The 15,209-nt window shown below is 49.8% G+C and overlaps 1 protein-coding gene across 1 annotated transcript; it reads right to left on the bottom strand.

Annotated features, from left to right (window-relative positions):
• Positions 1–189: 189 nt before the first annotated feature.
• On the bottom strand, positions 190–14,561 carry Cxcr5 (C-X-C motif chemokine receptor 5). The gene is made up of 2 exons (XM_075966199.1): positions 14,448–14,561; positions 190–3,014 (listed from the first exon to the last, which is right to left on the bottom strand). The coding sequence occupies exons 1-2, from the start codon at positions 14,505–14,507 to the stop codon at positions 1,947–1,949; spliced, it is 1,128 nt and encodes a 375-aa protein (XP_075822314.1). The 5' UTR covers positions 14,508–14,561; the 3' UTR covers positions 190–1,946.
• Positions 14,562–15,209: the final 648 nt, after the last annotated feature.

Below are 15,209 nucleotides of genomic sequence, written 5' to 3'. Positions count from 1 at the left end.
GAGAGCACAGGCCACAAAGGGCCCATTGTCCCCTTCTGGTGTCCTTGTCTCCCACCTCTACCACTAGCTTCCCAAGGTGATCTCCACAGGCCAGCCTTCTCCTCTCCATCCATGGCCATACCCCAGCCATTTTGTACCATTATATAAATATATATATATAAATATAAATATATAAATACAATATGTGAAGACATCTTCTTGGTTTTTATTTTGAAACACTTTTTAGGCTTGCTCTGGGGGTCTTTGTGCTGCCTGTACTGTATTGACCTGTTTTATAGGTGCCTTTTTATTAAAAAGAAAATTCAAAAATGTAATCTCTTGCCTTTTTGTTTCTGTGTCTGGTTTCTCTGCTGCCGAACTGGCTGTCGGATTCTGGGAACAGAAAAGGGAATCCCAAGATGTCTCCAGTTTGCAGTGAGGGTACAGTCTCTGCAACTATAGAACTGATTTCCCTAGTGGGGTTCCCCAGAGAGCTTGTCTGACTGGCTTGAGTGGTACCCAGCAACCCAGCTTCCCCCAACCCCCCTTCTCTCTTAAATCAGTGGCCTGGAGGAAGAGGAGCTCAGAATTGCCTGCTAGGCTTCCCCTAAGCAGGTGTGGAGCAGCTTCCTCTGGTTCCATTTAAGTAGTACCCTCCCAGGGGCACTGCACCTCCTTCCTGGGGCTCGGGGACTTCCCTGCTCCGGTTGGCTTCTCACACTGCCCTCCCCCTGCCCTCCTCCCTCTCCCGCCTTAGAAGACAAGGATCTGTTTCCATTTTCTTTTTTCCCCCATTTTATTCATTTATTTATCTATTTATTTTTGTTTTTTGAGACAGGGTTTCTCTGTATAACAGCCCTAACTGTCCTGGAACTCGCTCTGTAGACCTCAAACTCACAGAGATCTCCTACCTCTGCCTTCTGAGTGCTGGAATTAAAGGTATGTGCCACCAGGCCCGGTCAGTCTTCATTTTCTTAGCTAAACGCCCCCTCTTCTGAGGCTAGAGCCCCTTTGCTCTTTCACTTTCCCTGGGTCCTGAGGATTACAGCAGGAGAGAGAAATTGGTTGGCCTCCTTCCCCATCAGTGCCCCCAAACCACTAGGGCCCTGGATCTTATCTCCCTGCCAGTCGGGAAGTTTTGGTCTCTGGGCAGAGAAGACAGCTGGGTTTCAGTTTTACTTGCTCCTCTTTGGAGCCTGGAGCCAAAGTGTCTTTCCATTTCTCCACTGGACTGCTTGCCTGCTGGCTTGTCCCTCTACTCTTCTTAGGACACTGGCTAGTCTCCGGGGCCTTCTGGAGTCTGTCCTTGGTCTGTAGTCCAAGATCCAGTAACATGGGGCCAACCCAATGCTGGTTTGGTTGGAGCGAGACAGCTGCCTAAAGTAGATCAGTCTCAGCTTCCTGTTTGCTCAAGAGAACAGCAGGGTTGAAGGGCTGGCACAAAGCTTGTGTCTTGGAGACAGGCACGGTAAGGGCATGCTCTGCTACCAGCTGGCTATTCCTCGGTGGAACAGAAGTGGTGGGGAGCTGTGGCATGCGGCAACCTTTTAGATGCTGGAGTGCATTGTGGGAGGAGATCCTGAGGTCCATGACCAGAGGGAGATGAGACTGTAGGCACCGCCGGCCAAGTGGTTTTCCCTATGGCCGGGGAGAAGTAAAGCTGAGTCTCACATTTGGCTGGTTAGGATGAGAGGTACGTGGAGTGCTCTTAGCCAAGGTGATGCAGACAGTCCAGAGAGCCCTTGCTCTGCCTTTGGGTTGCTTTTGCCTCCCAGGGTTCTCGGTTAGCCTGAGGGCTGGCAAAAGAGCTTAGGGACATTCTAGAGAGAGTTCTCTAGCTGTCCCCTCTGGGGACATGGCCCAAACAAACTCTTAGAACCCCCGGGTTTTGTTGACCAGGTTTCTAGCATCACTCCAGGCTACCAAGGCAAACAGAAACGGAAAGGGGGTTGTGGAAGTTCTGGCATCTAGAAGGTGGTGAGAGAGGTGGCATTCTCTGACTCAGAGAGACTGCTCTTGCGCCAGCTGGGGAAAACTTGGCAAAGGGAGGCTGGGCCAGCACAGCCCAACTTCGTCAGAAGCCGAGACAAGTCATTGCGGAACTTGACACCAGCGAAGGTGTAGAGCATGGGATTGAGACAGCAGTGGGCCAGGCCCAGGAATTCACACACAGTGATGGCCACAGAGAGATAGCCACTCAGTTCACAGCTGCTGTCTACAGCCTTCAGTCTCTCCAGTGTGTCTAGGAAAATGACAACGTGGTAAGGTGACCAGCAAAGAAAGAAAATACTTGTCACTAGGATGGCCACCCTGACTGCTTTCTGCCGCTGAGGGCGCCGCTGGGCCTGACAGAGTCTGTGTATCACCCCCACGTAACACCAGCCCATCACCAGCATTGGTAGCAAGAAGCCCCCAATGTGGTAGAGGAAACGGGAGGTGAACCAGGCTTTGGTTTCAGCTTCGTTCTCTTGAGAGAAGCTGCACTGTGGCAGGGAGTCATTGTTATGAGGTTGGCCGACCTTGGCAAAGAGGACTTCTGGCAAGGCAAACAGGAAGCCGGCCAGCCAAATGGTGGCGCAGGTGATGTGGATGGAGAAGAGGCGGCGGCGGCGGTAGGCGTGGACAGCGTGGACGATGGCCAGGTAACGGTCTACGGCTATGCAGGCCAGCAGCAGGCTGCTGCAGTAGAAATTGATTTTGTGCAGCGCGATCACAACTTTGCAGAGCACGGTCCCTAGGACCCAGCCCACAGAGCCCTCAGCCACTGCAAAAGGCAGGATAAAGACCAGGAGGAGGTCAGCTACCGCCAGATGGAACAGGAAGGTCTCGGTCGAGCTTCGAGTGTGCCGGTGCCGCTCCAGGATCACGAGCACCAGGATGTTTCCCATCATCCCCAGGAGGAAGATGAGGCTGTAGGCCACAGGCATGAAGATCGCCTTGAAGGAGGTCAGGAGGGGTCCCTCCACTGTGGAACAGAACTGACTTTCCTGTGAGGGGATCTCCGTGCTGCTATTGTAGATGGCCCATTCCTTGTACTGCAAAGACAAAGAGAAAGAAAAATAAGAAATGATAGCCCTGTCCTTTCTCTCTGAGAGGAAACTCTCTGGGATGTTTCCTGTCCTAGGCTAACTGCTTCTTGTCTGCATTATTCCATTTCCCCTTGGTGTATCCTTGAACAGATCTCGCCATCTTTTCCTTCGTCCCTCCCTCCCTCCCTCCCTCCCTTCCTCCCTCCCTCCCTCCCTCCCTCCCTCCCTCCCTCCCTCCCTCCCTTCCATTATTATTCTTAGACAGGATTTCCCTATTTATTCCCTAGGGATATATGTGGAATTTACTGTGTAGACCAGGTTGGCCTCAGATTTGGGTGGTTCTTCTGCCTCTGACTGCTGAGTGCTTGAGGTATGATCTTTCTCTTTCTCTTTTTCTGTAATCTTACTCCTATTTTACAGATGTCTCCTGCTTAAGAGGAGGCTTGATTGAAGGCACATTTGCCTGCCTCCAGAGCCACTACCTCTGCCACTGAGCAACACTACCTAAGCGTCCCTGCAAAACCTGCTGGGGGCGGGGCAGAGACCGAGTTTCCAATTATTTCCCAACCAGAGAGCAAACTCCCTAGGCGCAGGAATCCAGCAGAGGCAAAAAAAAAAAAAAAAAAAAAAAAGAGTCACAGACAGGGAGACCAGGCGCAGGGAAGGAAGGGAGCCTGTTCTGAGTGGAAAAGAAGGGGGCGTGCCTGTTACGTCTCTGGAACTTGCTACCTCCACATCCTCCCCGCCCTCTGTCGCCGCCCTCCATCAGCCGGGCTCTCAGGTTGTTTGCCTGCTAACCACAAAGGAAGACCGGGTGCCTGTTTTCATCCCTTTCACTCACAGCTGCTCTGCACCTGCTGTTCCTCACCTCCCCTCTCTGTTCTTCCTGCCTTCCCCTCTTCGACCTCCTCCCGGGGCCGATGTAAAACCAATTACACCCACCCAACAATGGGTTCAAAAGATAGTGATGGAACAAACGATGAGCCCCAGGGAGGCCAGAGACAGTGGGTGGTCAGTCCCCTAGGCTGGGGAAATTCATACTGAGCCTCTTTCAGGAGAGTGGGTCTCCTGCAAGCAGTGAAGGCTTCACCCGTTACCTCAGAGCTTTCTTGCCACCCAGGCACCCTAATTGTAGGTCACACACTCACTTCCATGGGTAAACCTATTCCTCATCTTGGTCTTTTGGTCTCTGGAGCAGGTGGTTCTTTAAGAAGGAATGGGGACACGTGGTACAATGGTGATGCTATCCACCACCCTCTTCAGTGTCTCCTTCTCCTGCCATTACCTCAGCACCACCTTCATCTGATCTCTCTATTAATCCTTTTTTTTAAAAAAAATATTACCAGGCGGTGGTGACAGATACCTTTAATCTCAGCACTAGGGAGGCAGAGGCAGGCAGAGGCAGGCAGATCTCTATGAGCTTGAGGCTGGCCTGGTCTACAAGAACTAGTTCCAGGACAGGCTCCAAAGCTACAGAAAAACCCTGTCTCAAAAAATAAATAAATAAAAATTTTATTTTGTGTACGGGTATTTTGCCTGCATGTATGTATATGTAGCATGTGTGTGCCTGGTGCCCTTAGAGGTCAGAAGAGGGCATTGGCTCCCCTGACACGAGTTATAAATGGTGTGACTCACCATGGGGGTGCTGGGAACTGATCCCCTGTCCTCTGCAAGAGCAGCCAGTGCTCTTAACCACACAGCCATCTCTGCAACCCTCCAGGTCCTTTTCTTGTTGGTTTGTTTGTTTTTGTGTTTCAAGACAGGATTTTTCTATAGCTTTGGAACCTGTCTTGGAACTAGCTCTTGTAGACCAGGCTGACCTCAAATTCACTGAGATTCGCCCGCCTCTGCCTCCCAAATGCTGGGATTAAAGGACAATTAGGGTTGTTACACGGAGAAACCCTGTCTTAACCCCCCCAAAAGTTGTCTTTTTGTCTTTGTCTATTTTTCCTAATTTCATATTCAATAATAAAGTCATTTATAAAAAGCCATTTTTGTGATAATGTCTGTCAGCAAAAAGATGGGTCAAGTCAAGCTTCACACAGCAGAATGTAGCATGTACTTGGGAGAAAATTAAGTTTACGGTGTGTCTGTTCTCTTAGGGAAAGACTTTGAACACACATGGCTCAATTTCAGAACCAATGACAGGGCATCCATACAGCACAAAGGTCACAGAAGTACCTGGGGCTAGGATTCCCAGCTCCTCTCCTTGCCTTTAATCTAGAGAGCTTCACTTTTGACTTCATGGTTTAAACAAACAAACAAACAAACCATAGAGCTCGGCTAGGCATGGTGACATATGCATTGGGGAGACAGGAGAGAGGATCAGGAGATCAAGGGTGCTTTCATATACATTAGTTCCAGGCTAGCCTGTGCTGCTTGGGTCCCTATAACAAACAAACAAGGCTGTCCATTTCTGGAATAGAGCACTTGCCTCCCAGGGACAAAACCAGAGTATGAGGAAAACGGCCCTACACTCACTAGGATATAGTGGTCCTGTGAAATGGGGTCTGGATGCCCCAAAGAGAAGCCTTACATTCCTCTAAAAAGGGCTGAGGGTGTTTCTCAGAGGCAGGATGCTTACCTAGCATATACAGATCCCTGATTTTGAGCCTTAGCCCTGCAAAAATAAAAATAAAAGTTTCCAAAATGTCTACTCCTTTGATGTGTCAAACTGTATCAGGTACCCTACTCCTAAGGGATGCATTCTACCAGCTGCCTGCCCGCAACAACCCAGACAGCTTCCTGACACCTTCGCCAAGTTCTTCCTTGTTCAAGTCTGCCTCTCTAAGCCCCTGGCCTTCCTTCGGGGTCCAAGTCAACCAACCCCATCATCCTCCATCCTTCCTAGCCCCTTTTGCTAGGAATCCCTGGCTGCCTAGGGCTCAGGGGGAACTCACATCTCCTTTGCATCTTTCTGTAAATCCTGCCTCTGGGGTCTAACTTAGGTTCCCTGTCCCTAGAGGGAGTTGTTTCCAATAGAACAGTGGGACAGAATAGTCGAAAACAGTCTTTGACTCTGACTCTGCTATAGGAGGTGGAGGGGACACTGTGGGGTGAGCGGTCCTTGTGCAGACAGATGGTGGAGATGTGATGAAGGCCTGGGACAGGGAGGCATCTGGATGCCACTCACCCTGACAGCTGCTGAAGCTGGCCACTCCCCTGTCCAGGGAAGCGTGTGGGTCTAGCTGGTCTGGATGATGACTGTTCAAGTTTTCACCTTACAAAGCCTCTAGGCTGATCAACTCATTGTTCATTCGAAGTTCAATCAGTGGGACATTTCCATGGGGGCAGGTTTAGGGGGTGAGTGCCTACCTCTTCCTCCCTGCCAAGACGTATTGTTTTGGCAGAGTCTTCAGAGGAGGAGAACATGGGAGGAAGCTGGTTTGGTACCTATCAAAGGGAGGCGTCAAACAGATGATTTGGAGCTCAAGAGTGTTAAAGCCACTTCCTACCACGCGTGCGCGGGCGCTCCTCTCCTCTAGACCATGGAGAGAAACCATAAGGTTAGGTTGCCTCTGGCCTGGTGGAAAGACAGAGAATGAGATACCCACAACACAGTGGGGCACATACTGTCAAAGGGAGCTGCCTGGTTCCTGCTCAGGGAGAGCACAGGGCCATCCTTTGCTATAGAAGTGGCAGAAAGCCTCATGTGTACCCCACTGTGACGGCAGCACACACACTACACAAATGTGCCCAGAGGGACCACAATGCCAGGCTTCCCAGGCAAGCACCCAACAGAGCACAGACAGCTTACAAGCTATGGGGACACACGCCCCATCAGAAAACATGCTGCCTGGAACAAAGGCAGGTGTGAGTTGACAGGAACGCACTGAGAACTCCGGGGCAGGAGGATGCCTAGCTGGTTCTGGTGTTAGGGATGGGGTAGGCAGAAGAGGTCAAGAGATGCCAAGTGCTTCACCCATGATGGGATCCACAGATGGTCCTCTTTCTACCATCTCTAAGCAAAGATGCTGCTTTGCTGCCTTGAGCCCTCTAGCAGGCAGTTCTGCTAGGGCAGCCGCTCTCAACCTGTGGGTCGAGACCCCTTGGGAAATGGAACAGTCTTTACATAGGGGTCACATATTAGATATCCTGCATATCAGGTATTTACATTACAACTCTTAACAGTAGCGAAATTCCAGTGATGAGGTAGCAATGAAAATAATTTTATGGTTGGGGTCACCACAACATGAGGGATTGTATTAAAGGGTGGTAGCATTAGGAAGGTTGAGAACTGCTGTGCTAGGGTTTACCGACAGGATTTCTCTGAGAGCAGGTAGGGGGACATTCCTCAAGGCTCCACGCTGGATTTTCCTAGCACCCAACCCTGCTTTGGATGGGGCATGACTGGGAACATTTTTTTTTTTTTTTGAGACAGGATTTCTCTGTAGTTTTGGAGCCTGTCCTGGAACTAGCTCTTGTAGACCAGACACACACACACACACTCACACACACACACACACACACACTTGTCTTGGGCAATAGATCATGGGTCAAAAGACTTGAAGTTTGTTGGCTGACAGACGGGTCACCAGTGAAAAGGCCGGCAGAAGGCTGTCCTTGTCCTCTAGATGAGGGGAGAGAAGCTTTCCCCAGGTTGGTTACTTCTGTTTGGAAAACCCTGGCCTGGAAAAGCATTTCCTGGTGCTAGGAAGGTGGGACACACAAAGAGAAGCCTGAAGTCCTTGAACTGTCTTCAAGGATAGGGAAGGGCCCTGGGTTGGGAGGACAGGCAGGGCTGGACTCTGACGTGAGCCTCATGTGTAGACCAGGAGAAATGAACAGTCCAGCCAAAGGAGGGACAGCTCTGTAAGCAAGACTGTTCAGCAATGGGATGTCTTTGAGTTCAAGCGCAAGGGGAAAATTCCTGCCTCAGGAAAGAGGCTGGACCACTTCTGCCGCTCACCAATGCTCTGGTAGTCAGTCAAGCCCTGCCATTCACCACCCCAGCAGGCTCCACTTCTCTAGCCTGCCCTGCAGCTGGTGAACGCCCCAGGCTACCCCAGTTCCTAGCCCTGAGGAGCCAGCAGACCTTCCTGCCCAGGACTCCTCTCAGGCCCAGCTCTGGCACTCCAAGGCCTGCACCGTGCTGTCCTTGAGCTCCGTCCACACGCACAAGCTGAGTTGTATGGTTTTTTTTTTTTGCAGTTCCAGGGACGAACCTAGGGCATTTCTCAAGCTAGATGAGTGTTTTACCACTGAACTGCATCTCCATTCGCTGCCCCTCACTGCCTTTGCACTTGCTGTTTTGTTGTGTGTGTAACAGATGATTGTGTGTGTGCGTCGTGTACATGTGTGCATCTGCCATGTATGGATGCGTGTTCTCAGGGGCTAGAAGAAGGCATCCGACTGGATATGGGTGTGTGAGAGATTGTGTATTTGTGATTTTGTGTGTGTGTGTGTGTGCAGGACACACAGGTCCATCTGCCTTGTACGAGTGCGTGTTATCAGAGGCTAGAAGAAGGCATCCGACTGGATATGGGTGTGTGAGAGAGATTGTGTATTTGTGACTGTGTGTGTGTGTGTGTGTGTGTGTGTGTGTGCAGGACACACAGGTCCATCTGCCTTGTACGAGTGCGTGTTATCAGAGGCTAGAAGAAGGCATCCGACTGGATATGGGTGTGTGAGAGAGATTGTGTATTTGTGATTTTGTGTGTGTGTGTGTGTGTGTGTGTGCAGGACACACAGGTCCATCTGCCTTGTACGAGTGCGTGTTATCAGAGGCTAGAAGAAGGCATCCGACTGGATATGGGTGTGTGAGAGAGATTGTGTATTTGTGACTGTGTGTGTGTGTGTGTGTGCAGGACACACAGGTCCATCTGCCTTGTACGAGTGCGTGTTATCAGAGGCTAGAAGAAGGCATCCGACTGGATATGGGTGTGTGAGAGAGATTGTGTATTTGTGACTGTGTGTGTGTGTGTGTGTGTGTGTGTGTGCAGGACACACAGGTCCATCTGCCTTGTATGAGTGCGTGTTATCAGAGGCTAGAAGAAGGCATCCGAATGGATATGGGTGTGTGAGAGAGATTGTGTATTTGTGACTGTGTGTGTGTGTGTGTGTGTGTGTGTGTGTGTGTGTGTGTGCAGGACACACAGGTCCATCTGCCTTGTACGAGTGCGTGTTATCAGAGGCTAGAAGAAGGCATCCGAATGGATATGGGTGCTGGAAAGCAAACTTGGAAGAACAGCAAGTGCTCTTACTCGCTGAGCCGAGTCTCTCCAGCCCCCAAGTTTTTAGTTTTTTGAGATAGGATATCATGTGTAGCCCAGGCTAGCCTTGAACTCAAGCTAACCTTGGACACAGGATCCTCCTGCCTCAGTCTCTTGGGTTCTTGGATTACGGCCATCATGCTCGGTTCTGGGGGAGATACTAAGCAACCCCTACCTCTCATCTTTAGACTTCATGTGAGTTCACCTCGTGAGCCTGCACTGTGAAGACAAGTTCAGTCAAGGACCATGCCCCTGCATCCCTTAGGAACCTCTTAAAACCACCTCCTGGCCAGGCGGTGGTGGCGCTCGCCTTTAATCCCAGCACTCAGGAGGCAGAGGCAGGCGGATCTCTGTGAGTTCGAGACCAGCCTGGTCTACAAGAGCTAGTTCCAGGATAGGCTCCAAAACCACAGAGAAACCCTGTCTCAAAAAACCAAAAAAAAAAAAAAAAAACAAAAAACAAAAAAAAAAACACCTCCTGAGTTAGCACTTGCTTTAAATGTTTTTTTGTTTTTTTTTTTCCGAGACAGGGTTTCTCCGTAGCTTTTGGTTCCTGTCCTGGAACTAGCTCTTGTAGACCAGGCTGGCCTCGAACTCACAGAGATCCGCCTGCCTCTGCCTCCCGAGTGCTGGGATTAAAGGCTTGCGCCACCACCACCCAGCTAAAAATAAATTTTTTATATTTATTTGTGTGCATGCACATGTAAGGAGAGCAGAGACCATCCTGGGGAGCTGGTTCTCTCTTCTCACCTTGTGAGACACAGGACTGAACCCAGGTCGTCAGGCTTGGAAGCAAAAACTTTACCCATTGAGCCATTTTGCTGGCTTTTCCAATATAGTATTGATTTGAAGTATTCTGCCTTTCATTCCCAAGAGAAAACTCATTCTTGTGCTCTGACTCTGTGTTCTAAATACATGGTGGCTCTTTATGTATCTACCAAAGGAATGGAACCAGACAGACTGTCCCTTGGGAGGGCACGCGTTCCTAACACAGTCTCTGCAATCAGTCTGAGCGACAGAACCTAGACAGATCCCTCCTGATGCAATCCCTCCCAGACTGGCCTCAGGTTTCCCCTCATTTCTGATTCTTCCATCCTCCCCTCCCCAGTTGAGGCTTCCTCTACCGGGGCTTCTGTGGGACTTTTCACGTGGTCAGAATGAGGGGACCCTCCCTCCCCTTCCCTCAGGTAAAGCCCAGAAACAGCCTGAGCAAGTTTTGGTTCCTCTTTTTCATTCCGTGGTGAAATGAGACAGTTGCGTGTGGACAGACTGTGATGGTGATGCTCTGGTCACACTGAGTTTATGGCTCGTAGAGATCGTCTGTGGGGTAGGGCCAGGGAAACTAAACACTGGAGCTAGGACTTGTGTTGTGGCGGCCCCACCTCCTGAGGGTTGGAGATCTACATCATCACTAGCCTGTGTGGGTGCCCAACCAAGGCCCTGCTTCCAGGCATGCCCAAAGACCTCTGTTTGGAGGTGTGGAACGAAACAGCCCACAGTGGTTCTCCTAGGCCGACTCTCCTCCAGGTCCACAGAGACCCCTGAGTAATAGGGTAACTTCCTGTCACATCTACTCTGGGCACCAGGGTCTTCCTTCCTGGGTCTTAGCCGTCTAGAAGTTTTGTTCAGATCTTGCACTCATAAGGATTAATGGCCCGCCTTAAGCTAGCAGGTATTCACGAGGTCAAAGGTGATCATTGAATTTCAGAGAACAAAGGGGGCTTGTGTGATGCCTCAATGGGTGGGGCTTGTTATACAAGCCTGATGACCTGAGTTTGACCCCCAGAATCCAAGGTGAAAGGAGAGAAGGAATTCTCAAATGATCTCCTCTGACCTTCACACAGAAATCATGTCAAACATGTGTCCTCATACAATACACACTAATAATAATAATAATAATAAATTCATTAATATAAAAGGTGGGCAGGGAATAGTGTAGTATACCTTTAATCTCTTGGGAAGCAGCAGCAGGCAGATCTCTGTGAGTTCAAGGCCAGCCTGGGCTACCTAACAAGTTCCTGGACAGGTCGGACTACAAAGAGATCCTTTCTCAAAATTAATTCATTAACTAAATTAATTAAAAATAATAAAAAAGAGAGGCTGGCGAGAGAGCTCAGTGGGTAAAGGCACCTGCCACCAAGCCTGAACACTGGAGTTCAATCCTTGGGATAGACATACTGGGAAGAAAGAACTAAATCCCACAAGTGCATGTGCACACGCAGGCACGTGCATACACACACACTATAAATAAACAAATGTAAAAAAAATGTAAATAGGTCAAAGGGATGGGCGTTGCTTGACTTGTCAAGATCCCTGTTTCAAAACCCAAAGTTGGAGTGTAGAGCCTAGAGATCTGGGAAAGTAGGCCAGTAATCATTTGGGTCAAGGGCAAGGAGTGGGGAGCAGGAAATAAAATCAGTGGGAGAAACTCTGCAGACTCCCCAGAAAAATGGCTAGTTAAGACCTCAACTTCCTACCACAAGGCAGAAAATGCTCCTTGGGAGAGCCAGGGATGCATGAGGTCTTGGTTTCCAATTCAGTATAAGAAACAAACTGAGTAAAAGAGAAACCCACAATTTTATTGAGAAGCCACTAATGCAAGACTCTTCTGCCTCTGTGCTGCCATCCAGGACACCTGCACCGTGGCAGAGTGGGCAGTGTGCCAAGGTTAGTTAGGACCTTTCGGGTGGGCAGGGCCAAAGCGGAGGTTCTGTGTTCCAGAGTGTCAGCTACCCCCGAGGAGAGCACACGGGAAGCAGGTGAAGGCAGGGTGTGCCTGATTGAAGGGACCCAGGGCCAGGATTGTCTTAGGATTCCCAGCTAGACCCTATTTAGATCCTAGCTGAAGTCCAGGCACATAGCTGAGGGCCTTTGCTTTGATATGTGTCATGGAGAAGTTGCTAGGCTTCTTTCCTCAGAACGTAGGTTTGCTGCATGTCGTAAACCCTCTCTGCTGTCCCTCTGCCCCCTGCCACCACCTGTCTCTAGTAGGTCACACAGTGAGATGCGGTGTGCAGTTAGGGGAAACTCTTGAGGTTTCTCAGAAGCCAGAGACGGCCAGGTCTCCAGGTGGTTACAAAGGCATCCAACTGGGTCAGGGCCCATGGTCAGCTTGATGCTGTGGGCAGAAGATACCAACTAACCGAATCAGGGGCAGCCAGTGGTAGGGATGAGGGCGAGGGTGGGAACATGCTGCCTTGTCAAACATTTCGGCTTTAAATCTGATCTAGGGTCTGGCCTAGATCCTGGTTGGACTCAGCTGGCATCATGAAGGTGCCACTTGGGCAGTCATGGGGATTTCGCACTTGGAAGGAAGTCAGAATTGGTTTAATGCTTTCTGTTGTCATCTTGAATTTTTTCCGATTTGTTCCTTGTTTGAAACAGGGTCTCTCTGTGTAGCCACCTGGGCTCAAATTCACAGTCCTCTTGCCTGAATCTTTTGAGTGCTGGGATTACAGCTGTGGGCTACTATGCCCACCTTTGGCTTTTTTCATTCTTTTTCAACAAGTGGCTTTATATTTTGCTTTTGCATTGGACCTGCAAACCACAGCATGTCCTGAACAAACATGGCTAGATCTGAACCAGGGCTGGACTGTGGAGGACGTAAAGTCTTAAAGGAGCATCCCCCAGCAAGCCTGGGGCACTGTGGATAAGTGATAGAGCAGACCCCAGATGCTGGAGCTGGGAGAGTTGGGGGAGCACCTCAAGGTGTGCTCAGGGTAGGAGATCTGATAGGACCCAGGGCCGGGAGCATTCATGGCCTAGCCCAGAAGCAGCTCTAAGAGATTAAGACCACGATGAAGTCTCCAAGTCTGCTGCTGCCCACACCCCAAAGCCCTGGGGCCTTTTGCTTGAGCTGTTCCCTTTGGTAGCACCGTGGCACCCAAGTCAGGTGAACCTCTATGCTTCCCTGGAGACTCTTGGGTGGATACCAGAGAGTGGTGCTGGGCATCACTTTTGTTTTAACTCCTACCTAAGAAACTCTTCTGAGACCACCTGATCTGTGGAGACAACAGATCTTTCCTAGAGGCTACAGCACGCTCCAAGACACTTTTAGGAGGAACGCAGCTTAGCATCCCCTGCTGCATGACTCTGGCCACTGGGATCCTCTTTCTGGCTACCATCTGTTCACACACTTCATCTATACTTTTGTCTAAAAGCTTCTAGCCAGGGATTCGTTCCTCCCTCTTGCTTAGACCATAAACTATTTGAGGGCAAAGATTAGGTTCTCAAACTTCTTCATCCAATACAGAAAGTTGTACTTTGATGACAAAACCATATGGCAAGATAACAAATATATATATATATATATATTTGAGACAAGGTCTCATATGTTCTAGGCTAGCTCCAAACTCGTTATGTAGCTGAGGACGATCTTGAACTTCTGATCCTCCTGCCTCCATCTTTCTCATGCTAGGATTATAGGCATGTACCACCATACTTAGAGTATGTGCGCTGGGGATGAAACCCAGTTTCATGCACGCTTGCACACATTCTACACATTGACTGATGGGCTAGCAGTGCTGGCATTCTGACATTAAGAAAGCTTCCAGCCAGGCGGTGGTGGCGCACACCTTTAATCCCAGCACTCAGGAGGCAGAGGCAGGCGGATCTCTGTGAGTTTGAGGCCAGCCTGGTCTACAGAGCTAGTTCCAGGACTGACTCCAAAGCCACAGAGAAACCCTGTCTCGAAAAACAACAACAACAAAAAAACCCACCCCCCCAAAAAATATCCCCCCCCAAAAAAAACAAAAAGAAAAAAAAAAGAAAGAGAAAAAAGAAAGCTTCTAGCTGGGTGTGGACTCATGCCTTTAAACCCAGCACTTGGGCAGGAGGATCTCTGTAAGTTCAAGGCTAACCTGGTCTACAGAATGAGTTCCAGGACAGCCAGGGATACACAGAGAAACCCTGTCTTGAAAGACAGAGAGAAGAAGAGAGAACTTCTGAAATGCTTTGCCATTCTAACCCAAAGAGACAAAGAGAGGACTCTCCATTGAAGAACCAAGAGGGGATGCGGAACCTTATTCTCTGCCTGCCCTCTCCCTCTGGTATCTGTTAATGGTACCACATAGTAGACAATAAAAGTCTAAAAGCACAGGCACCTGTACATTGGCCTGTGTCCTACAACCCTCGCAGAGGGACTCCCAAGCTGTGCCCTCTCCCTTGACACAGAATATCAAAAATCCCAAGCAGGACCTGGACAGCAGGGCACCTCCTGTCTACTCACCAGGTCCTCCAAGTTGTTATAGGTGCTGAAGTCTGTGTCCAGGGTTAGTGGGTAGTTCATAGCTGCAGTCCTGCGTCACCAGACTGCTCACACCACACTGATGCTGAGAAGCTCTGTGCTGGTGCCTATGGAGAGGTGGCAGGCGTCAGCTGCAAATTTAAACAAATGAGCTGCATGCTGTCTCCTGGGGCTGTGGAGGGCTTGCCAGCCTCTCAACTCATCATTTTTTTTTTCCACTGGGTCTTTTCTGTTTTGTGTGTGTGTGTGTGTATGTGTGTTTTTCCTTTCTTTTTTCTTTCTTTAAAGAAAAAGGGAAACTCCCCCACAGCATCAGCACTAGTCAAGCTTTTCAGCATCTTTCCTGGCAGCTGTGGTCTGAAGTGGGCCAGGGGTCTGAGGTGAAGGGCGGCCTTTCACTCCTGCTCACTGGCTCTCTATGAGGGAGGCACACAGACTTGGGAAACTCCTTACAGAAAGGGACAAGAAAAGAGTGTTTCTAGCCACCTCTAGGTCTTCACTTTTCTCGTCATGGGGGTGACCGACCATACCAGTTCGCCCAGAACCAAAAGGAAGTCCCCTGTCCTGGGAAACCCCTCAGTCCTAGGCAAGCCAAGGCACTTGATCAACCTGTTACTGCCATCCATTGGCCCAGCCAGGAAGGAGTACCCCCTCCCCTTACCTTTTCAGCTCAAGTATGGAAGAGATAAGCTAGAAGTTTTCAAGGGGAACAACCCTAAAATAATACTAGAAGACCAAGAAATG

Source organism: Microtus pennsylvanicus, chromosome 3 (genome assembly GCF_037038515.1).
Source record: "Microtus pennsylvanicus isolate mMicPen1 chromosome 3, mMicPen1.hap1, whole genome shotgun sequence".
Classification (NCBI taxonomy): domain Eukaryota; kingdom Metazoa; phylum Chordata; class Mammalia; order Rodentia; family Cricetidae; genus Microtus; species Microtus pennsylvanicus.
The sequence above is the reverse complement of the archived record's forward strand: the minus strand, read 5'-3'. Positions and strand labels throughout refer to the sequence as shown.

Coding starts and splice junctions, on each gene's coding strand:
- Cxcr5 (XM_075966199.1), bottom strand. CDS start 14,507: ATGAACTACCCACTAACCCTGGACACAGACTTCAGCACCTATAACAAC. Junction 3,015..14,447: donor ATAACAACTTGGAGGACCTG/GTGAGTAGACAG, acceptor TTGTCTTTGCAG/TACAAGGAATGGGCCATCTA.